The sequence below is a fragment of the Artemia sp. Qi Xiang Cuo genome, chromosome 6 (genome assembly GCF_049724085.1).
Source record: "Artemia sp. Qi Xiang Cuo chromosome 6, ASM4972408v1, whole genome shotgun sequence".
Taxonomy (NCBI): Eukaryota; Metazoa; Arthropoda; class Branchiopoda; order Anostraca; family Artemiidae; genus Artemia; species Artemia sp. Qi Xiang Cuo.
In genome coordinates, this window is record NC_142799.1 from 56634732 (window position 1) to 56660810 (window position 26079).

General features: G+C 33.5%; 1 protein-coding gene across 2 annotated transcripts in view; it reads left to right on the forward strand.

Moving 5' to 3' along the window:
* Positions 1–26079, forward strand: part of trx (histone lysine N-methyltransferase trithorax) — a 147595-nt gene that overhangs the window by 97247 nt on the left and 24269 nt on the right. For both annotated transcript variants that reach the window (XM_089090868.1, XM_089090869.1), the window contains 4 exons: positions 8873–9029; positions 14217–14526; positions 20000–21309; positions 25785–26021. In XM_089090868.1, the coding sequence (XP_088946994.1) occupies positions 8873–9029; positions 14217–14526; positions 20000–21309; positions 25785–26021 (2014 nt within the window). The remainder of the gene's footprint in view (positions 1–8872; positions 9030–14216; positions 14527–19999; positions 21310–25784; positions 26022–26079) is intronic.

Below are 26079 nucleotides of genomic sequence, written 5' to 3' on the forward strand. Positions count from 1 at the left end.
TGCTTAGTGACCAGGGAAACCAGCTATGTATTAAAACTTTCTAAGCACATTAGCCTAGAGGTAGGTTCCCTGTAAGTTACATTCTGTCCAAGAATAGGCAGGTGGCCAACTACTGGGTGTCTTACCCTATAGTAATCATTTCTATCATAAATGAATTTCAGCCCCCCCCCCTATATATGCCAATTCAGGGTATATATTTCTACAATAGGGGGGGGGGGGTAGGGGCAAATTTTGTTTCTGATGTAAATGGGAGGTAAGTTTAAACTTTACCCCCACCCCCTAATGTAGAAATATATACCCTGAATTGGCATATATAGGAGGGAGGCTGAAATTCATTTCCAATAGAAATGATTATTATATTCATAATCAGCATAAAAAAAGGCATCAAATGGTGTATTCACTTTATTCCTAACTCAATAATATGATTTGGTAGAACTTTACCCAAGTTTAATTAATGCAATCTTGCATTAATTAAGTAAATTACACTACTTTAGACTATGTTAGGGGAGTGCAGGCCCCCTTGGATCCACCACTGGGGACCAAAAAGTATTTTATATGAATTATGAAAGAGCATAAAAAAGCATCAAAGGATGTTTTCTTTTTCATCCTAGCTAAATTATATAGCTCATTGCAAATTTACCATGAACTTCACCTCCCCTTAATGTGCAAATATATACCCTGAATTATTGACAGCAAAGTTTCAAATTGCAAAATTCAGTGCTATTTTTGATGCTTGTCTATCATAATAAACACACTCAAGAAGTGAAGTTTGGTTAATGCTAATTAAGTAAAACAAAATATGATGAAAATATAATACTTCATTAGTAAAATCATGAAAACTAAAGCTTGGAAATATGCACCCAGAACACAGAAATATCCTCAATATTTGGATTAAAATGAACTCTGTCTATACTGCTACTCACCACATGTACTCTACTAAGTATGAATGTAAATGATGGTAGGATGTACCTTGATACTGTTTGTTCCTCCACTTTGTAGAACCCCACATTCTCTCTACTTTTTGGTTTCTGGGTCGACAAAATTATTTTTGTGGTTCACTTCCAGATGAGTGAAACCTGCTTGTTCAAGCTCAGTTGTGTTGTAGCCCTTCCAACAACTGAAATGATTCTTGATCCTGGCTCTATGTTAAGCTTAATTTGTTGGAGTACTAAGTAACTTTGTCCCCAACTCCTTGGTTGGGGACTAAGTCTTTCACTGTTTTCCCAGCACACTCTACCAGACACTCACTGTTGTAGTAAGATTCTTCCTGCATTATTTTTCCTTTTTGTAAACAAGGATTCATCTATTTCCACTATATGACCAATTCCTCCAATTCTCCCACAATTTTTCTGTTGCACAGAAAACACGCATACTTCATGGAGGTAGTTACTCCAATCAACAACCTTTGTTTAGAAATGCCTAGCACTTGTTGACCCCAGGCCACAGCACAACCTGTTAATCTAGAAATAAATGAAACAAACTACAGTAAGAAATGGTATTTCACTTTTAGAAAACCACATATTGACATGCAAATGGACACTTTTCAAACATGGCCTAGTGTTACACTTCCAAAAATGTTGCTTCTTGTAAAAGTAAAAGGTCATGGTATGTCCCTTGATGCATTGTTTTGTTTTGGGCAACAAATTATCCTGGAAAAATGTAATTGCCTGTTCTTTGGTCCTTGGCAAATCCCAAATCTTAATTTGAACATCCATGGTGAGACACTATATTCTATCACTAGTCAAAGCAAACTTACTGGTGTCCCCAAGAATTGTGTTAATAATGAACTAAAATGATCTAGGTCAAGAATTACATTACTAATGAACTTTTCTTTGTCTTTGAGATGGCCAGCCAATGCCAAACATCCCAATTTAGTAATTCACAGATGACTATAAAGTATTCTATTTTCATCACGTTTTCTTTTATTATCATAAACCAAACTTTACCTCTCAAGTATGTTTTATATAATAGACAAGTACTCTATTTTTAGTTGATGGCATTTAGAAAATGCACACTTAAACTGGAATGGTAGGAAAACAGGTTTATTTCAGTGGCCTAATAAATGAGGTTTGAATTGTTATAAATAAGTATTTTTGGAATATATTACTTTTGAACAACTTACTTTTGAACAACCAGTGATATGTTTTAATCACTTTCCAAAACCTTAACTAGTGTTGATAATTTATCTGTGTGGTTACAAAAATGAAACACCTTTGGGGCCCCTTTAAAGGTTCCAGATGCAATTAGCCCCATAAGCAATATTGAATTATGGAAGAGCATAAAAAAAAGGCACCAAGTGATGTTTTCACTTTCATCCTAGCTATATTATGTCAACTGTAAATTTACCCATGTTAGCCTAGGTTTATCAGTTAAGCATGCAAGAATAAAACTGCAGGAGAGTAACTCTTCTGAAGGTAGCACAAGAATTACAAATAAAAACACCATTTGATTCCCCAAATAATGTTCTTTCTCTGATAAAAGTACACCCTCACCCTTCAGTGTAATCAATAAATTGATGGGAAATATATAATATGGGCTATATATTTAGTTAACATTAGAAAGGATAGGTTAAGTTCAGTGGCGTAATTTTGTTAAAATCCTGGGGGCAAAGCTGGAGCCAATTTTCCCAAATCAAGTGAAAACCAAAAAATGAGTATTTGGTACTATGTAAGTACTATAAAGATATTTCATAGGACTAAAAATGTAAATATACAGTAAAGAAAACTGGTCTGTTTCTGGTGATGCTTAAATTATGCAGGCTTGTCTTAGATTTGACAAGATTTTTGAAGAAACTAAATTTCAGCTGAGGGGGGGGGGTGAGGCCTTGGAGGGGTATTTCGGCTATATATTTGCACATTAAGGAGGGGTAGGGGTAAAGTATAGTAGAATTACAGTCAAAATGTGTTAACTACAATTATTCCGTATATTATAAAATTAGAAATGTTGTCTTAGCATATTTTCTTCTCAACTGCCCCAATTCTTGGCTTGCACCAAAAAACCTAACAGAAAATACTACTAATGAAACCTATACTTTACAAGGTGGGATTAGTTTCTACTAATTTTCATCTTTCTTTTCTTTTTTCGAAGTGTTTTAAAGTCATTTTTTGATAATGTAACTTCATTAAATTTGTTTCAATCTTTGTAACTGTCTATAAAGGACTGTGTCTAAAGAAAACCCTGTAGAATTTGGAAAACTACTTTTATGTGCTTTAAAATAATTATTGTTAGTTAACAATATTGTTAGTTAACACAAATTGTAGAAACATAATAATTGGGCAGATAATTTAAACATCAAAAGGTTAAAAAAAATTGAAAATTTCAGGGGTTGTTTATGGGGCCAAGAGGACTTCAAGGCAGGAATAAAAAATATGTGCAGAGGGTACCCCTAAATGTAAGAAATATTACCAGCCCTGAAGTCTCTACCAATGTTGTAAGCATAGAAACTAGTTGTTTCTGTTATAAGCATATTCACCAACACTTGTTATAAGTATATTCACTGACAATGTTATAAGCATATTCACCAACAATTTTATCCAATAATGATCCAATTTGTTAGGGGAATTCTCTAGCAAAGTTAGGTAACAGTTTTGCTTGGATGACAATAATGTAATTATTTAGATTTTTTTAGCTAATATTTTGAGTTTGAATGGTAGACAAAACCTATGATTTGGGCTATATATGCCTCCGTCAAGGGGTAGGGGTGAGATTTTAAAGTAGTTTTCAGAATTCTATAGGGTTTCCCTTAGGTGTGGTCATGTATTGGACCATTGCCTAATTGTGGTGATGTAGTAAACAGTTCTATTGCTCTCTATAGCTAGAGTTGTCTTTTTTCAGGAGATGTGGAAAGAAAAAGACGAGTTTAGAACAATTTTTTACTCTGGTCAATGAGATTTTTATGAATTTGAAAAAAAATTGTATTAAAAAAAATGACTTAAAAAAATAGATGAAAATGGAAAGATAGATGAAAATCTGATTCATAGGAACTTGCCATGTATTGTAAAGTGAAAATGCTATTGGATGTGATTTCTTTTCTTTCGTATGCATCATAGGGCTATATTTGGGACCATTATGGAGGTATTTCTTGCAAATTAACAAATATCATATTAAAAAAATTGTTGATTGGGGGATTGAATGGCGCTCTTATTTTGTTATGATTGTGTCTCCTCCAGAAAAGTTGCTGTCCTGCAATGCTACTGTGTAATGTTGTTGTCATTTTAAAACTGTTAAATTTTGTTAATGCTTGATTCAATTTGCTAGATAAATCTATTTTGAGACCTAAAGTAAGTATCAAAGTGCATAGTGATGATTCCTTGTGTTAGATAATAACACACGTCTGATAATAAAACCTGAGAAAAAAAGAAGCAATATACCATTTAATACTCTTTCCAAATATGATAATAATTGCCATCAGAATTGCACCCCCAACCAACCCCCAAATGGAGCCAGATTGGCTATATACATAAGCTTGCTGATCAGCAGTCATCATCAGCAGTTGATCATAAAGTTCATTTGAAATAAAAACAATAAAATTAGAAAACTCTTGCATGCAGCCTAGGGCTGTATCTGACCTTTTTAGGAAGGGGGCTGGATCACAGTTACAACAACAACAATAATTATTTTTAGAAAGAGCATTGAATAGAGAATAAAACAGAGCCTTTCTCTTTTTCTATCTGATTGCATAGTTCTACAAAAAAAATATTTAAGAACTCTCATTTTAATTTACAGCTCAATGAGAAATTTGTAATTATTGTAGGAATTAATATATTTGGAAAGAGTATTAAAGGTGCAGTGAGTGGTATGCTCATATTTTAACTAGTAAATTAATCCAAACATCAAAAAATTGCCTAATCATCACCTAAAACTTTTCTATGTAGCTTAACATAGAAATGTTCTTCCATTCAGTTTTATTTTGACTTGCACCCAGAGAGAGTGCATTCTTTTTATTAGTGTAGATGCCACAAGGGGGGATACAAATCAAGTGAGCAAAAAAATTAAGGAATATAATCAGTGATGTTAGTATTTTAGGGGGAATGTTGCTGCTAAAATGATTAAATAATCTCTGGGAGAAAGATGGAGTCACTGGGGTGCAGAGCCAGACATGGCGCTACTACACTGGCAAGGGAGTGCAGAAGATATATTGATACAAGCAAATACACCAAATATCATGTAGGATACCATAAGGCTTCTCTTAGAGGGACCCCTGGAACCCTTAGTTCTGCTGAAGGTTTAGCAAAAATATAGTTTAACAGGTTTAACTATAGTTTAACTATAGTTACTCAGAAAGCACTTGAGCCAAATGAATAAAGATCTTAGGAAGGAGGTCACGGCTGAAATTTGTGCATGAAAAGCCTTTTTTCATGTGTCCATCTCCACTCCTTCCCTCCCTTCTTCATACTGATTTATATAAGAAGTCAGGAAAATGCTGTCCCATAAAACTTCAAAAATTGATTTGAAGTGCAACTAAGGATCTGGGAAGACATTTTTAACATTCACTGCTTCCTTACTCATCAGATTTGAAATTTTTTTTGCAAGTTGGTTCTAATTTTGATATAATATTAAAGTTTGACTTACAAACCAGATTAGATCTTGGGAACCACTTTTCCAAAACCTGCAGCCCATAAGAAGCAGATGCTCAAACAAAACTAAAAAAAAAAAAACACAAAAGAAAACAGGATAACAAAAAAAACCTTCCCTGGCCCATATTTGGTTTTCATGCCCATTTCTGAAAGTTTCATTCAGCTATCTTTGCATTTCCTCGAAATATTAAAAAGCCATTAATTACAATTTTACTAAGGTTTTCAAAGGTTAGTGGAACTGCAACCACTTGAACTGTGAAAAGAGAAGTTGGAACAGTATTTATTGTACTGAGATTCTTTGAGCTATGTAATGAATTATAACTGTTTTCTGTAAATAGTTTGTACATACAAGGGGAATAAGTTCTTCAGCAGTTTCAAGCCTTTAGACCAGCCTCCTCCTGCTGTTCTGGGTAAACGTTTGTCCACCTTTAACTCTCATGGTCTAAGGCTATTTTTACCTGCAAACCCATCCTTAAGGCATGGTCTCTAAATAAAATTGAAAATCTCCTCATGAAAACAAAGGGTGCCAACTTCTCAGCAAATTGTCATAATCACATTACAAAAGCTGAGGCACAAAATAAATATTATGAAAATGTCTCTTGCAGCATAGTTATTTAGAGTCTCAGGTTTCAAAACACAACTAATTATATGAAAATATTGATATAAATGCAATAGTACTGAGCAGGCTCATTAAATAATTAATTAAATTCTGTGAAGCGTTTTGAGTTGTAGTTTAATCTATATAAACAAAAAGATTCAGAATTATACCAAATGAAACACTCAAGCGAGGTGAGAGCTGTTGCACACACGGTAAAAATGTCCAGATGGATGAAACACACAACAGCAGTATGTTTTTGGGCTAAAGTGGCTGGCATAAAATGCGAATGACAAAGATTAGACGTAAATAAAAGTTTGTTAACTGTATAACTGCCATCACACAAATGTGAAATTGAACCCAGCAGAAACCAAAAGCAAGGAGAGAAACTACTGAAGTTTTTAAACTGTTAGTCTGTGGCAATCTACTCCATCTGGAATCTCATCTTCTAACTAATAAGGTTGAAAATAAGAAGTCAGCATCAATTACAAATAACGCTGGGGACAACAGCCTACAAAAACGTGTCCAAATACTAATATTCTATTGAGAAGTAATGTTAATACATGTCTGTGGTGGTATATTGGACTGATCCTTGCTTGACAACTCAGGGCCCAGGGTTCAATCCAAGCTGCTACAGGGCCAATGCTTGGACCTTTTTTTGTCAAGAAGCATCATTTTTCTATAGACAAGATTTGTCTTTACAGTCAGTTTAAATGCATCTGCAGAAGGGTGTTTTCAAGGTAGAAATAAATATCTAGAATATCCACATGCCTGAACTGCAGTTGGAGAAGCCCAAGTTCTTGGTACTTTAATAAACGTAGGTATATTTTATTGGTATATTTAATAAAAAGCCGGAATTTCAACTGCAGCATTGAAGTGCATACATGTCTAAAACGTAATGTAAGCATTTCCATGCATAAGTATTAGTTTTTCTAATTTTACTCTTGAATAGGTATAAATAAATAACATGCAGTTTTTCATTTACATTGGTTGTGTATTTTCTAATCCAAGCTGAATTGGGCTTTGCCAGTCCAGATTTTGCAGCGGAATTGGGGGGGGGGGGGGTAAAGGTATTTTGTAAATGGACAGAATAAAAGCAAAAACTGTGTTTTAAGATTATTTTTTTCCATTGGGCCCTTCTTTATGTCTACCACGAGGGTACCCCCCCTCCTTTCCTGTGTATAAGCATTGTTATTATTTATATATACAAACACCTTCAATTTATGGCTTATGTGGCTTATTTCAAGAATATTTAATTTATGGCTAATCTTTAATTATGGCTTATTTCAAGAATAGTTAGCCAGAAAGCAAGCTAGTAATTCTACATCTGTTTTTAATATCAGAGAATTGTGTTTCAGTGTTAGAAAGAAAACAGAAGTCAGATGAAGTTATGGAGTAATTGTATCCTCTGATTTCAGCTCTCTGGCAAACTTATCTTTGGAATAAAATGAATTTGTTAAAGCGTTTTACTGGATTTGTAAATGTATTGGACTTATTATGTCTAATGAAAGAAAACACTTGAATTATAATTTTGGCTCTCTTTTTGAATATAAAATTGAGGTACTTCAATTTCATTGACCATCTAATCCAGTCTGTAAGAGCTTCTACTCAAGTTAGCAACAGATACTGTCTTCCGGCAACAAACAATAGCCGATTGATAACTTTATTTTTTGAATCAATAGAATTTGTTCGTTTTTCCACATCTAGTTAAAGAATACAGAAGAAAAATTATCGTGGTTTTTTGTAAGTTAATCCAGTTGTGTATGTACAAATTGAATGGATACACCTTCTTGATATGCGCAAAGCTGGTGCTAGACACTTTTTAGTTTTTGACTGGTACTGATTGTGTCTGAAAAGAGGTGTATTGCCTCCCCTCACCACACTTCCATGGCTGTTCTTTAGCCTGTAAAGGTTTATGTATACCTGATGAGTTGCCCAAGGGACTAATTTAGAATTAAATTAATGTAAATGTTTATGCAAACTGGTTTCTAACCACCATTCTGAAGCTACCTGTTCTTATGTTCATGCAAGTTTCAAGTGTATAAAGTGAGAGTGATCCCATGTCTTTTTTTAATGTTTTTTTTTTCTTTTTTTTCTTTTTTTTGACATGCTAGTGCTATTCTTTTGGATATTTTGGCGTTATAAATAGCTTGATAGATTGATTGATTGATGTTTGTTTCAATGTAAAGTTGTTTTTCATTTAAAATCATTTTTTTTAAACAAAATGATGCGGTGCGGGTTATCATACATGTGTTGGGCCAAGACGGTAAATGTTGCTCTTGTGGGGAATGTTGTCCCTCACCGAACGACGAAAAATACTAAGCACATACTAGTATATATATATATATATATATATATATATATATATATATATATATATATATATATATATATATATATATATATATATATATATATATATATATATATATATATATATATATATATATATATATATATATATATATATATATATATATATGTATTTATGTATATATATAGCACTTAAAGTCAGTTTATGTGTATTTTCTACATGAATAGCGGTGACTTACCATTGGCCCATCAAGGAGGGACAAATTGGGCATTGAACTCAGTCTGCTCCCAGTAGAAATATTTTCTGTAGGAGCACATTGGCTTAATATAGTTTAATTGAAATCGAAATTGTTCGAGATTTACTTATTTCATGAGTTTTTTTTTTTAGGCCATCCAAAAAGGCTGCTTCTAGGTCAAATCAGAGGAAAAAACGAAACGACGATTTTATGGCTAATCGGTACACGAATCGTCCTTTTCCACTTATTCAACAAACATACCAACCACCGTTCCAGCAAGTACTTCAACATCCCACCATCATACAACAGGTTTTTTTCTCAATGCTTAGAGTAATAGTTGAAGAGTAAAAATTTTGAAAATATTCAGAGCAAATGGTTTTAAAAATATGATACTATGCAAATAAAACTTTCAGGAAATGATCCAAGACCCAGGCTAAAGCCCAAAAATTTGCTTTCAGGGGCTTATGTTTGCCACTTCACTACTTTTAGGGCTTGAAGCATTTTGTGAAGACAGTTTCTAACTATTAAACAAAATATTATGGTAATGAAAGTAAACTTGGCTTAGAGTCGGTTCCTCCCTGTCTCTATATAAGCCTGAGAAGGTTGGCTTTGAGAATTTAAGCTGGATTTTGAGCCAGACTTTTTTTCTTTTTTTTAGATTTAGGACTATCATTGATCTATTTACATAAAATCTTTCCCACCTTTCAAGTAGAAAAAGGTTAAAGGGAGGAGCTTGAAAGCATCTTCTCAGACCATAATTTTGGCCATAGGTCCATTCATCCATTCCTCAAAGGTTCACCATGTAGAACAACAATTTTCAGGGTTCATCAGGCCACTGATCTGGAGGGGAAAGTGCTAGAGATACAGAATTTGAAAGCACCTCGCTTTGTCCTTTTTCGGGCCATAGTTTCATTTCTAATTGTTTTATTTCACAGTGCAACTGATTTTCCGATTTTGCCAGAAATCGGCACTCCGTATTTTGCCAACTTTGCTTGATAAAGCTGACAGTTTTGTCAATTTTCACATTTGTTTTAAGAGGTTGGGAATAGAGTATTGTTGGAATAATATAAAGTTAAAAAGGTCCAATTACAAATAATAGAGAACATATTGGGAATCAAAAATAAGCTTTTAAAATAATTATAATTAGTTAGTATTAACTTGAATGTGCTGAGTTGAAATAGTGCCAAATAAGGGTTATTTATTGAAACAAACCTGCATTACAGTGCTATTGACTTTACATTTGACATTAGGTAAAGGCGCTAGAGTCTTTACTTAATTCTCACCTCTTGTTTTTGCTTTTACTTTTCCACTTATACTCCACTCTACTCCTTTGCATTCGCTCTTGAATTTTAATGAAAGTTTCTTGGCTCATTTAAGTTTTCTAGTTTGTTGGGCATCACTGTACTGTCAATGATGCTACTTTGCTACTTTATATATATATATATATATATATATATATATATATATATATATATATATATATATATATATATATATATATATAAAGTAGCATAGGAAATAAATAATAGTTTTTTTTTTTTTTTTTATTTGTTCTTTTTTCTTTCGTTTTCGTTACTCCACTTTACCACCGTATGAGTGGGTCAGAAATAAATTATAATATTATTAGGTCTTTTTCATCTTCTGGTGTGATTATTCTGGTTTGCATTTTTTTTTTTTTTTTTTTTTTTTTTTTTTTTTTTTTTTTTACCTCCGTATTAGTGGGTCAGAAATAAATTATTATTAGGTCCTTTTCATCCTCTCGTGCGATTCTGATTTGCATTGTTTGTTTTTTTATATTTGATATTGTTTTGTATGTCTCTTTTACTCTTACTTTCTTTTGTTACTCCACTTTTTTTTTTTTTTTGTATATTTAATATTGTTTTTTACTTTTTCTTTTTTTTTACCTCCGTATTAGTGGGTCAGAAATAAATTATTATTAGGTCCTTTTCATCCTCTCGTGCGATTCTGATTTGCATTGTTGTTTTTTTTTTATATTTTATATTGTTTTGTATGTCTCTTTTCTCTTACTTTCTTTTGTTACTCCACTTTTTTATAATGTTAGTGGGTCAAGATAATATATATATATATATATATATATATATATATATATATATATATATATATATATATATATATATATATATATATATAATATATATATATATATATATATATATATATATATATATATATATATATATAATATATATATATATATATATATATATATATACATATATGATAAAAAACTATAATTTACCAAGCATGCAACTACCACAAGTCAGTATCAACAAATAAACGAAACCCAAAACAAACAGAAATTGAAATAAGTCAAACTAAAAACGAACAGAAATTAATCTGAGGCTGGTTCTAGACCTTATGCTTTCTAAAAGCCAGAATATAGTTTATACTTTACTGAAAAAATTCTTTTAAATGTTTTCATTTTTATAACTTTAAGAAAATAAAATTGGAATAATATTTTAAGAAATAAATATCGGCACGTACATATTAAACTAACAGTTTAGATTTTTTTCAGTAAGTCACTTGGAATTTTTTTCAGCAAGTTACAAATCACACTCTAGACTTGAGAAAGCATAGGGTTTAGGAGCCCTCTTGAGATTAATTACTGCTCGTTTTGTGTCTAACTTATTTTAATTTCTGTTTGTTTTGGGTATCATTTATTTATTGATACTGATTTGTGGTAGTTGTATGCTTGGTAAATTATTTGATTTTATTTTTGTTCATTTTTGGTTCAATGGAGTTCTGCACTTTTTTTGAAAAACTTATTTTGTGCAAAAGGTTTTTTTTATTAATAAAAGATAGGAACGGGGCCACAATTAGTGATACGGAAAGAGTTGAATGAAAGGATTAAAAAACAATAAGGCCCCAAGTATGACAGTGTGGTAAAGAGTTTTTCAAATATGGTGGTTGTGAAGTTAGAGATAAACTACTAAAGATTATGAATGTAATTTTTTAAAAAGAAGAATTGCCTAGCAATTTTTAGGAAAACTGATTAAGCCCCTCTATAAAAAAGGTGACGAGAATGAGTGTGGTAATTGTAAAGGAATTAGCTTGGTATTTTTAGGAATAAAATTTTAAGAGAAGAATAGTGAGGTTTTAGGAAGGGGAGAGGATGCGTCGACCAAATTTTCACTCTTGATTAATAATTGAAAAGTGCCTGAGTCATCAAACCCCTCAAACACTTTAGTCCTCAGTTTCATAGATTATGACCTTAGCGTTCAATTCAGCTGATAGCAGAGCTTTAGCGAAGGTCTTAGTCTTGTAGGGTATACCAGATAAATACATTAAAGTGATTAATGATATGTAAAAGAAAAGTATTGCTGTGGTTGTGGTAGGAAATGAGGTTAGTACTTGGTTTTCGTATTAGATCAGGAGTTAAGCAGTGTGGTGTCCTATCCTCATTTATGTGAATCATTTTGATGGATTTTTTCTAAGGACCACAACAAAGGCTATAGAAGAACAAGGAATCAAATAGGGAAGTAAAACTTAGATTATGCTGATGATCTGAGAATCCTAGATGAAAATGTTAACAAATGAATGAATTTTTTGACGTTTTGAGAGTTCAGGGATATAAGAATTAGTTTCAAATTAATGTTAAGATGACTAAGTCGCTAAGACTGGGAATAGGTGAAGGGGAATAGGTGATATTGGGTAATGAGAAGATCAATCAAGTGGGCAGCTTCGCATATCTGTTCGGTGAAGTTAACAAACCAAGATTAGAACATTGGGGGCTATATTGGTGACAGTGGTCAAGCATGGTTCCGAAGCGCCGGTTCTTCGAAAGACGGAGGAGGATTTGCTTGATGTTTTCTAGAGAAATTGCCTATGGATTTTTTTGGGTACCCGACTGACAAACGATATCGCAGACAGTAAGCTGTACAAAAAATGTGGTTCAGTCACCGCTTTTTGGGAAAGAAAGCGGTGACTGAAAGATGGCTAGGGCACATTATTTGGATGAAGGATTATAGATTTTCAAATATCGTCCTTGTCACCCAACTGTCTAGGGTCAAACGAAAACCAAGTCTTCCCCCGAAGGGGGTGGGAGAATGTCGTGAGGACAGATTTAAAGGAAATGGAGACTTCTTCAGAGGGTGTGAAGAGGAAGGCTTTCATAGATTAGGATGGAGGAGGAGCGTATGTAGCTGTGTTGGCTTCAGGTGGCTTGGTGCTGCAGTGAGTTGTTAGTAGTAGTAGTAGCGATCACCATGCAGTTGGATTTTTTTTTATTTATTTTTTTTATTGGTTCAATTTATAAAAGATAATAAGGCCTGTGTATTTTCTTGTATACTGCAGATAACATTATACCCAAGCTCTTGTTCAAGAACCCAACAATAGTCCGCAGTAGTTTCAAACTTGAATAACCGTACATTAGCCCAAATGCAGTTCTTGTCTGAAGGGTCAATATTCGCCAAATGATGGCCTGGTACTTGTTTCTAGAGAATGTGCTAGAGCAAATTGAATATTTAGAGTATTTTTTATGTTTTCTTTAGTTTCAAACAAAAAGTGAAACTTCTATAAATATTTAGTCTAGATGGATAATAATTTGTGCAGATTAATTAACTGCATTGACTGAGTTTCTACAGCAATTCTTTGCCTGAATTTCGATTTAGCTAAGTTGAGTCTGCCCCAAAAACGAAAGCAATACTCGTATAATAATTCCAAAACAAAATAAGTTTAGAAAAAAGAAGAAGACAGATTTTTAATTTGGTCTTATTTTCCAGGCTGGATTCAATTTGCGGTAAAAACAAAACATAAGCTACAAAATATTAAATTAGTAACAAAATGCCGCATTGTTGAAAATTCAGCTTAAAATTTTGCACTAATTTAGAAAGGAAAAACAAATAAGTCAAAAAGACGCATTGCTGAAAATTTAAAACAAATTTTGCGCAAACTTAAGAAGAAAAAGGCCGTATTGCTGAAAATTTAGAATAAATTTTGTGCTAATTTAGAAAGGCATATCCTTAATGTCTGTAATGATGTCCTACTTTAAAAGTGATAAAGAAAATCTTACTGGAAAGCTAGAAGAAGGAGAAATTATAAAAGAAGATTTAAATAAGCCCTTTTTCGTGGTTTTAATAAAATTTCTTTATTAAAAAACAACACTTAGACATAAAAAGAGAATTCAGTCCAAAGTGCATGAGTGTAGTACACTAGGAAAAATGCTCCTCTAAGCAATGAGACTGCGCATCGTCATTGGTACAATATTAGCAACTGTGAGCTTACTCATGTAACTTTGTTTAGTTCATCATTTGTATTACTGGATAGTTATTATCATATTAAGTTTTTCTTATAATTGTTTACCTATCTTACACAATTACAACATTAAGTAAGGGATTCAGTTTTAGCTAATTAAACCTAGAAGTCCATATCTAGAAAAGTTAGTATTTCTGGACTTCATCCAATTTAATACAAAATCTTCATAGTGTTGTTATATACGCATCATGCTCTTATCAGTAAATACTTCAATCTCTTCAGGTTATCCAACCACAATCATTGGTAATGCAGCATTCTATTGTTCAACCAATGTCGATGCTTCAACAGCCAACAATACTTCATACTGGCATAGGTCCAAATGGCCAGCAATTATACATCATTCCATCTGAAAGCCAATCCCAAATCATTCAACCTATGATGCCTCTGCAGCAGCCAAACCCTGTCTTTCAGTATTTAGGAACCTTTCCAACATCCGTATTACCTACATTGAATCTTCAGACCCAAATGGCAACTCCACAACCAGTTAATGAAATTCAGCCAAACATGCCGGCATATGTCCTTCAGCCTGATGGTATGTATCCACTATTCAGTTTATTATTGTTTATCTACCTATATAGTTTTCTCTAAGCTTTTGTATTTTTTATACGTATCGTTAAACCAGGCATGCAGTGTGCACCAAGCGTTGCAGGATCTGAGGGAGGAGGTAAGAGGGCACAGGCGTGTATCTATGTGAGAGAAAGGGGGGCCGAAAGTTCACTAAGTTAGCATTTTTCAGACTTCACAATTTTTTTTTCCAAAAATGTACTTGAAGAAATAATATTAGTATGTTACAACAAAGTAGATGTTGCATTGTTTAAATCGAAACTGGTACTACCATCCACCTGGTCTGGGTAGCAAAAACAAACAAGTCTCGGGATATTTTAATATCAATCAGTTGATAAAGAACAAATAAATCAATAGCAAATACATCAGAAAGGATTTAGCCCTTCTTAGAAACCTCTTAAAAAAGGAAATTCTTATTGAAATGCGAGGAAGTCCAGAACTGTTGCGAAAGAAATTAATATATTAACCTCCATGGAATCAAAATAAGCATGAAAACACACATATTAATCGTCTTACATTTTCTCTTTTTTGTCAGAGTTCCTAAATCTAATTGTGATGGGTTATAAACTGTCTGTCAAAGGTTTTACATGACTTTGTGTATCCTGCCCTAGTTATTGCTCCTCCAATTCTACCTCTGACACCCATGAGCGTGTAGTGTGAACAAGATGATCCAGTTCATAATTCTTTATTTTCGGAGAAATCAATCTCTAATTGGACCCGTAATGTCAAATTTGTGTCGTTAAGAAAACCTTAGTTTGATGTATTATCAAAAAGTAATTCATTAAAAACTAGTTTAGGAGTGCATTGGGGTACGCATACAATAGGATTGTAACTCAAAATTGTAGATTACTAGATTGCTCTTGTTGGAATCTTAGTCAATCGTAGAGATTTTGATTTGAGGATGAAGATTTGTCATTTTCTACTGTAATATAAGTTTTATCAAGTAATGTCAATGTACAGAGGACACTCAATATGAAAATTCATTCTTTGGATTGGTTCAGTGGAAACTTGCACGAATATATATATCTTAAAATTTAGGGCACATCGAGAATTCGATTTGTAATTAAAAAAAAAGGCCTCTATGGGCAGTTATATTGTTTTGGGTAGAAGATGGTAACAAATTAATGAAAAAATAAACGTGGCTGAACAATCGGTAGAAAATACATTAAATATATATGGCACCAAACCGCTTTCATATATGTTCAAGGCCGTACCCATGATTTTTTTTTTCGGAGGGGGTTTTACTCAAAGATTTTTGTTTTTTTTTGGGGGGGGGGTTACACACAAAAAAAACTCAAAAACGCATACAAAATTTGTTTATATCCATTTTTGTTACGTGTTTACGAGTCAAAAAACATTTTGGGAGGGGTTCAAACCCCCCCAACCCCCCCCCCCGGGTACGGCCTTGACTATGTTGCTATTTGTTGAAGATGCAGTTGTATTTGGGAAACAAAGATTTCAAGTTGGAATTTTTACGGCCGGAAAGTGTTGTCAAATTTAACTAATTAGTTTTGCTAATTTATTTTTACGGTTCAACGTGGCAACACTGACGACAATTTGACTTTTCCCTATAAACTTCATAATTTTGAAACAATCAAGAGAAAAATCTTAGGAAGTCAGTAGACCTAACAGGGATCGAGGGGAGGAAATGTTTTTATTTTGATATCCTCGGTACTTTTGATAATTCCTAAAATGATTTACTGGACAAGATCAACAAATTTAAGACTCGGTTTAAACCCAGTCGGCCAAATTAGTAAATTGAGTAGAAATTGCATTAAGTAGAAAAAGGTCATTAAGTAGATATTGATATGGAAAAATATTAAAAAAAAAACCCAGTAAGATAAAACAGCCCAAATAAAATGAACATATTGAAAAGAGATAAATATATTAAAAGATAAATTTAAGAAAGCTCTTAATTAATCCCAATAATTAACAGCTGAAACAAATACTATTCTGAACTGTTAATTCCTTTCCATATTATTATAATTCTAAGTGAGTGTTTTGATTTTTTTTTTTTTTTTTTTTAGTTTTTTCTTGGAAGGTGAAATTTTATTGGGTTGTGAGGGAAGCCTATTTACTCAATTTATAAATTAGTTATTAGTTAATAAATAGCCTTACCCGTTTACCTTACTCCCGCCATTTACCCGTGCCCCAGCCATTTAAACATTTGCCTCTCAATTACTTGGACTATCTGTCTTGGCTTTTCTCTGTCTACAATTAGCCATGTCTTGATGCAACCTGCACAGCCTACTGCAAAATACTTTTTAACTTCAATTCAAAATCAACGGACTCGGTCGAGGCCTTATTGAAGTTATCAAGTATTTTGCAGTAGGTCGTCAGGTTAGGTAATGAGAGAATTAAGGCGATAATTATAGTATCAGGAAACTAATTAGTGCATTTAAGGCAAAGGTACTGCAAAGCACCTCATTTTGGGATTAAAACCTGTCTTCTTTAAAAAAAAATAATCGTAAGGTAATTAAACTTTAAGAATAGTTTCAAGGGCTCTTTTTGAAACTGCTCTGACTTCATATTCATTTCCATCAGATAGACTATAATGAGAGAAAGCCCAATTTTGGTATGAACGAAAACCTAAAATGAAGTTATAACTGATCTGCTTTTTATGCTAAGTTTGACTTGTGCTTTCCTGGAAGCATTTTAGGCTGCTACAAATACGAGCAGCACTTGCACCAACAAAGGCCTAACAAAATACTGAGAGTATGATTCCCTGGCCCTAAGAATTACAAGAAATGTTAAAGTACAGAGTGTCCATAAAGCCTGGACTCAATATGAATCACAGATTCTACGAATAACGAGTGAATGTACCAAAATTGATGGCAATGCCGCCGAGTATTCCGCCGAGTCCATTCAAGTTTGTTGAAATGTATTAAAATTTGCATTGTGAATGATCGAGATCATATTGAAAATGTTATTTTAATGAAAATATGGTGTTATTTAATGGATGATGTAATTTCAGTTATTATGTAGTCGTAATTAATGCAGTTGATGAGGATGTTATTTTAAAAAATATAATGTAATTTCAAATAGACGTCATTGAACAATGAATTTTTAAAGCACCAGAAGCACTAAAAACAAAACCAGATTCTTTTAATTTGTTTAAATTAGGAGTTAGACATCCATATACGTCTGTAAATAGGAAAATCGGGAATTTTATTTGTAATGAAAATGACCTCCATGCGCAGTGGAGGTCACTGCGCATGCGGTTGCGGGTGCCAAGTTTAAAAATAAGAAAATATGCTTGGCAAAAGAAAAACACTGCTATAAATCTAAGCTATGGAGTAATATCGACATTATTGAAATTATTAAAGGTTAAAGACTTAAAATTATTTGTTAATTAACTTACCCACAAACCATATTTTTAGAAAAACTAATTGGACCACCCTGATCTGTTATATGCATCCCCTTAATTGACTATTGAAACGCCAATAGAATCCTTATTTTCTTCTGATTTAAAAATATCTCTGTTGTTACTTAATTTTTTTAACATTCCTTCTAGTCCATGTTTAGCCCGGCTATATCACCTTATTGATTGTTGTATTACTTAGTTCATAAGTTTATTATTCCAAATTCACAAACAAATAAATTAAACAACAGTTTCGCGCTGAAGGAAACCTATGAGGGTTTGCGGTCGCGCGAAAGTCCATGTAACTACTTACTTATTAACTCGACGATTTACTTAAACCTCATATTATAAACAAACCAAAAATAAATAAACTATAACCTATATATATGAAAAAATAGATAAATAAATAACTGAATTCAAATTAATAATTTATGAATAAAAATATAAAAAACTTGACGATCAATTGCGGATAAATCAGTGTTGTAAACGTTTGGTTGGGTCTATTTGTAAATAAGGAAAGTTTCCGCTTGTTTCTGTTCAAGTGTGGCAACAAAGCAAGGAATTTACTCTTCGAAAAAATCTTAATAGTTGTGTAATAACCAAAAGAAAATAATCGAAATTCACCTAAGATGGAGGCAGAGGGTAACAAATATTTCATTTTAATGTCTAAAGCTATATGTTAACTATATACCCCAAATATTCAACTATTTTGTATGTCCAGACTGAACGGACACCCTGTTTATTGAAGAATGAGTTAGTCTGTTTTATAATATTATCACCAGAAATATCTCATTTAATGGATACTAAATGGGAGGCTGAAATTCATTCAATTTGCTTTCTCATTCATGACAATAAAATGTTAATGCTACCGCTATTTTTTGATCGCACGAATATGTTTGATATTGTCCTACAATTTTTTGGATTATACAATGAAATATGATCAGTGTTTTTTTTTGTTGTTCTTTTTTTCGTTTTTTTTATGAAACAATTTTATATTTCTTTTCTTTAACAAAACCCTCATCTATTTTTAATCCCAATTATTACACCTGAGCTAGTTTACCTTGCCAAAAACTTTTGTTTACTCATATTGTTCTATTCATTGGCTGGTCCCAATCTAAAAATTCGTACCTATATTGTGTGACTGCCAAACCTGCCAATAAGAATTAAAAGTTAAGTAATAATGCTTATACATGTTGTCTGAAAATGCCATTTTTACATTAAAAAGTACTTTTTGCTCAAAGAAAAGCTGTAAAAAACGCAAGTTGTGCTGCTAAAGTGTCGGCATCTTGTCAAATTCTGTCAAATTCTGCTACTGGCAGCTTTGGAACTTTTTCCATACCTGCTTGCAATCTCTAGAGGTTTTGTTTGAATAGAGTAACTTGAGCGTGCTCATAAAGAGTTTGAAGTATTGTGAGAACTCGGGGTAAAATTTCCTTCCCTTGCGTGTTACCCTGGATTTTTTTGTGCAAGTCACAAAGAGCCAGTTGGAATCCCTCTAATGGTGATCCTGATATTATCACTCAACTTTTTTTGAAATTCTTTCATTTATCAGAAGTTTTGTTACGGTATTTGTGCAAAAGCTATCAAATCTTGTGTAAAGAGTTTGACTACGGAACTCGATTCCTCTTCCAAACGCGCATAATGCTGGTTTTGCACCAAAACTTCTTTTTTCAAAGGTACTATATAACATCTTGACAAAGAAGGCAACAAAAAAGATAATGACTTTAACCCCCTAGGCTAAAAAAAGGGAGAGCAAAACAAAAGTGTATTCTGGAATTTTGTTGTAGGGAAGGGCCTGAGTTAGGACCCTAGTTTTTTATTTCAGCTGAAAAAAACTTGCATTGTGCATTATTTTTTCTTTTTAACTATTTAATTGGGCAACAAATGATAGAAACCATTTAAGCATGATCCTAATCCATCCCTAGGCCTGTATTTGTGGGTTTGGTACTCCCCCTTCCTCAAGCTCAATTTTTGCTCGGAATTTTCTAACAAAGGTATGCATAGATAGAAACGAAAGCTTTTTTTTATCATAAAATGGTGGAATTACATTCCTGTACTACATATCATTTGCAACTTTCAGGCACTCTGCTTCAAATACAGCATCAGCAATCCGCTATCCAAGCGAAGGCTCTACCTCAGGCAGAATTAATCTTTCAAAATCCAAAAGGACCACTGATTCAATCTGTTTGTTCTGGAGAGAGTGAATTAATCCAACCAGGGTACAATGTCGGTACATCAAGAACACCTCAAGTTTATCCTAGTAAAACTCAAAAACATGTGTGCTCCACTTTCACCACCTCACAAAATATTAGTGTTAGTGATGTAAGTAACAGCAGTATTAGCTATAGTAACGAAAGAAAGGAAAAACTGAATCGATTGTCATTTCAACCGTCCACTATAAACAAACCTGACTTTGCAGCAACTACATGTCAGGATTTTGTTTCTCGGGCAGACGCATTTACTTTTCGTGCTAGTGAACCATCGTATAATCAGACTGGTGTGTGTAATTTAATCAACAGTCTGCCATCAGCTAGTCAAGTACAAAATGTTAGTAATCCAAGCACTGATCTATTACAGAGGGCTCTTGTAGAGTCTTCAACTTTTTCTGATGCTTTTGATGACTTTTTCTGTGATGATTCTATCTCTTGTGGTGATTTTAGTTCAAAAGGAAATGAAAATCAAGAAGCATTAACAAGCAACTTAAATGATACTCAAATTGTTCCTCAAATAGGGAATGATTTTAACAGTGTAGAAGATAGTGCTAAAATTATGCAAAAGTGTAATAATTCCAAGCGGCCGCTTTCATGTGATAATATTGTTTCTTCATCTTGTCCTGATAGCACTAGTGTACCAGATCCCATTGCTACTGCACCTCTACCCCTAGAAAACACCTCTAGTGATGTTACATCCCCTGTGCCAATAAGATGCAATACCACGTCTTTATCATCTGGATCTAGTGACTTAGCAGATAAAGTAGTAGATAAGCCTATTCCAACAACTTCCCCTAAAATAAATGCTCATAAAGAATCTGTTCAATCATCTTTGTTGTTTACTGATAAGCGTGTTTCCTTACCTTTGCCAAAAGACATACCGAAAGAAGTCACTAACAAAAAGAACACGGAGCCTGATCGGAAGAAACCTCGTCCAACCTATAGTTACCTGGAGTATGCGGCAAAAATGAAAGCATCGCAACAGTTAAAGGCCACCAATAGTGAAAAACCAAGATACAAAATGGTGCTTCAAAAGGCTGGTGAAAAACCTGCCTACCAAGTGTCTCAAGCTGATTCATCTACGGATAGCAAAACTTGTGCTGATGTACAGAAGCAAGAGAGCAAAGAGAAGATAGATGCAGTGAAGCCAAGCACAGAGTCAAGAACAAAGTCATTCCAGGTGACTTTTTTTTTGTGTTCTTTTTAATCACTTGTGAACAAATAATTAAGTTTTTTTCTCATTATGATGGAGTGACACTACAAAAACATTTTAACCTAGACCACTCTGCTGGGTTCAGTTTCTATGTTTGGTGGCGTCACAAGCTGTAAGATTTATTAACATATTTTACTATTTTGAGACATTATTGATCTCTAGGCACCCTATCAAGTGAAAAATTTCAATGCTGTCTTATGCATTCATTGTGAAAATTGATCCTTCGGTTCGAAGATCGAGAGGCGTCACTTTATAATACTAAAATAAATTACTATTTTAAATGAGCAGTTGCAAAAAGGTTTTTCTGCTTCCCGCAGCATTTTCATTATATTAATTTTGCGAAATTGTGATAGTTGCAATCTCTATGCTGATATTGACCAAGACAGCATGCATATCAGAGGCAGAATTAAAGGGGAGACAGAGGGGGCACTTACCCCGAGCGCAGGAATTTTAGGGGTGCAAAATTTTAAATAAACAATCTAACGATTTTGTAATTTTTTAATTTTATTCTATTAAAATAAAGTAGAGGGCGCAGTTGATTAAATTTTGTTATTCAATGGAAATTTTATTAAATGTTGGCCTGAAGTGTTTTTAAAGACAGGGTGGGGGGCTGGGCATTAACCAAGATATGGCCTTGGCGCAAGAGAGGCCAGAATCGCCGCTAATGCCTATACACTATTGTTGTGCATAGCGTTTTCTAGTATCCTAAGTAGGAAAAATGCACTTGGCTAAATTTATAATATTTTTTTATGTTAATAACGATTTGTTCACTTTAAAAGAGTACTGCAATTTATTAGCTGGATAGTAAACATTTCTTTTTTCAAGAAGAGCCCCTGTGTTGCAGTATTCGATTGAATAATGATTCCTCTGTTCCTATAGTGAGCATATAATTGGAATTTCTACTTATAACAGGCTTTTGAAGAACATGAAAAACTGCCTTAACATTTAAGGCAAATATCTATTATATCAGAGTCATATATGAAGCTTCGTCGCACAGCTTCGATTTTACAAGTTAATGTAAGATAAAAAGTTCTAGGTTTTACGTTTTGGAATATACCTCACAACATTTTTATTTTAGAAAGAAAAACGTAAAATACGTTAAACGACTAAAGAATCCACATATCTGTAGCTTTGACTGGGGAAAAAATTGTCTCTATTCTAGAGCAACCTGAGTGATATCTTTATGTAATAGCCTCACCGAGTGAGACCATATTTTACTTTTCCTTCCTTTGCTTTTTACAGAACTCGATGTAGATCTTTTAAGCGGGTCTAGACGTTTCCCCCCCCCCTCTGGATATTCCCGCCCCCTCTTCATTTTCCCCAAACCCAACTGATCAAAGTTTTGAGATAGTCATTTTGTTCAAAATAGTCCAAGGGTCAAATAAACATGCCTCCGGGTTTGACAACCGTCCTTTCAGCCGCCGGGTTAAGGGGTTTAAGCCATACAAGTTTTCCATTATTAAGATATAAGGTTTTTATTGGAAGGTTGTTGGTATAAACTTTGGAGGGGGTAGATGCCTCAAAAAGTGCATTTTAATGCCAAAACAACCCAGCTCTCATTGAGCCTTTGGGTAAATACAGAATTAGTTCTAAGAAAGGGGCTGAGGGGGGGGGGAGTTAGAAATTGATATGTAATCCTTCTTGATTTCTGGGATCATGGAAATTGAAATTGCCCTTTTTCATAGTCGAAAGTGAGTGGACAGTAATTAACCCCCCTCGAACGCCCACCATTTCCCCAAAAACATTCAATCATAGTTTAGAGATAGCCATTTTGTTCAACGTAGTTGAAAGTTCTGGAAATTATGTATTTAAGGATGACAAACCCCCCAGAGCCCCCAGGGCAAAGGTATTAAGTTCTGGCCTGGGGGCATATAAGGTTTTTTATAGATAGATTGTCGTAAAAATTTAAAAAGGGCCCATTCAATTGGAAATTGAGAGGGCTAGTGTCCTTTTTAATAGTCGAAAGTGATTGGAGGGTAACTAACCCTCCTCAATCCCACGATTCCTCCAAACACATCCAATCAAAATTTTGAGATAGCCATTTTGTTCAACGTAGTAGAAAGTTCTGGAAATTAGGTATTTGAGAATAACAACCCCCAGCCCTCAGGGCAAGGGTTGTAAGTTATGCCCTGGGTGCATATAAGGTTTTCATTGAAAGTGTTGTTGTAGAAACTTCAAAAGGGGCTCATATGGTTAGAAATTGAAAGGGCTAGTGCCATTTTTAATAGTTGAAAGTGATTGGAGAGCGAATAACGCCCCTCTCACGCCCACCATTTCCCCAAACACATCCAATCAAAATTTTGAGAGTAAAGATCGATGTAGGTATAATGTATTATTTTTTTTTTGTTGTTGTTGTTGTTTAAACCAGGGTACTTCGTATCGAAGGAGTTGTCTTGGTAACTTCGAAAAGGGCTCAGTCAATTGAAAATAGAAAGGGCTGATGCCCTTTTTAATAGTCGAAAGTGATTGGAGGGCAACTAATTCCCCTCCCTTTCTCACCCTCCCATCTGCCCAATATGTTTAAAAAATAAATGTTTCCGTAAGGTTAAACAAAAATGCACAATGTTTATGCTAATTCCCAATAAGGCATCTAAGTAATATCCCAAGACAGACTGAGGGTATTATGTTCAAACTTTCGGGGCTTCTTCTATTCTTAAAATTTAACCAAATCAAAATAGCGTAAGTGTATCCAAGCTATCAAAGAAATTAAACAGATTTTTTTGCGAATGATATCAAGTTTTCCATTTCAGGTCAACAAGAGGAGGTATGAAACTAAATTAAACACAACTATTTGTTTCCAGATTTTTAAAAGGGTGTATGTTGTTAAAAATTACTGAAAATTTTTCTCCAGCGTACAAATAGTAGGCCAAACTATAAGTCTTAAAAAAAGAAAAGATTTAAAATATTATTTTCTTTGTCCCTGAAAAGACTATGTAAATATAAAACGAATATAAATTAATTAAAGAAACTTTTTCCACAAAATAAGCTTTTCAAAGAAAAGTAAAGAACTCCATTAAACCAAAATGAACAAAAATAAAATCAAATAATCTACCAAGCGTGAAACTACCAAAAATCGACATCAATAAATAAATGAAACCCAAAACGAACAGAAATTACAATAAATAACCGATTCAAACTCAAAACGAGCAGAAATTAACATAAGTTGGGCTCAAAACCCCTATGCCTTCCCAAGGCCAGAACAAAATTTGCTCTTTACTGAAAAAATACAAATGAATGTGCATTGTCAGTTTAATATATATATACTGATATTGAGGAATCAAAATGTTAATATTAGTTGATTTATTAAAGTTATAAAAGTAAAAACATTTATATTTTTTTTCAGGAAAGTGCAAATTTTGTTCTGGCCTTGGGAAGGCATAGGGGTTTTGATCCCAACTTATGTTAATTTCTGCTTGTTTTGAGTTTGACTCGGTTATTTATTGTAATTTCTGTTCGTTTTGGGTTTCACTTATTTATAGATGCTAATTTGTGGTAGTTTCACGATTGGTAGATTGTTTTATTTTATTTTTGCTCATTTTTTGTTTAATGGATTTTTTTTTTTTTTTTTGAATAACTTATTTTGTGGAAAAATTTTTTTAAATTAATTAAAGTAAAAGGTAACATTAAACCCCAAAATTGGCAGGATTTATTCCACATTGGAGGGGGGACTGTCCCTTCCTCATTCCCAACCTCCCTCTCATGGTCCTAGAAACTTCGGAGGAGGCTCATTTGGACGAAAAATAAAGTTCTAGCCCTTTTTATTAAGTCAAAAGTGATAAGAGACCAAGCAGCCCCTTTCCTAAAACTATTTTTGATATCTGGTCCTTTTATTACTTCTAGGACATCCGATCGGTATTTTGAGCTACGTATTTTTTGCTTTAGCTGTGGCCACTCAGTTTTGTGTGGGGGGGGGAGTTATCAATGTGAATAAAAGTATTTTTAAATGAATTTTTTAGAAGACATGCTGGTCTTCTCTACTTTTTTATTTGTTTTAACATTCAAAATCCTAGATTGAATCTTGACTTGATGCTTTGTAAGAATTTCTAAAAATGAAGATCAGCTCCAAAAATGACAAAAATGTTTTAGCGATAGTTTCAAGTTACTTCTTTTTTTCTAAAGTATGAATTTAACTGGGCATACACTAAAATGTTCTTAAGCCCACTCTCCACACTCAAAGGAATTGTATAGATTTCTTGTTTTTTTTTTTGTTTTTTTTCTATCAGATTATGAATACATTCGTATCAAACCCAGCAATCCGTCTGGTTCATTGCGTTATCTCTACTGTTTATTCAATTTGTTTGATAAATTTGGCTTCTAAACGGTTCATGTGTTGTGTCTTTTTCATTTACATCTTTTCAGATTAAAACTATAGTTTTTGGTTGGTGTAGGCTAATCATGCTTTTGATTAAATGTTTTATGTCTTATCTTCCCTTTGCTTTCAGGTTAAAGCCAAGCTGTCTGTTCCTCCTGGTACTTCAGCTGATGTTTTTTCTGATGCGGATAAAAAGCTAGTAGCTCCTGTTGTTGAGAATTTTGCCAAGAAGCTAGCGCAAGTGCCGACGGTGGACGTTTCTAAACTAGAAAAGAAAAGTCCTCTCCCAGTACCTAAAGGCCCTCATATCGTTTACGAAGTGACATCTGCCGATGGGTTCTTCTGTAGGTCCCATGATATAAATGAGGTAATCATATATCGTCAACCATTGAAATGAAAGTCGTGCAATTCAATAGGCTTTTTCG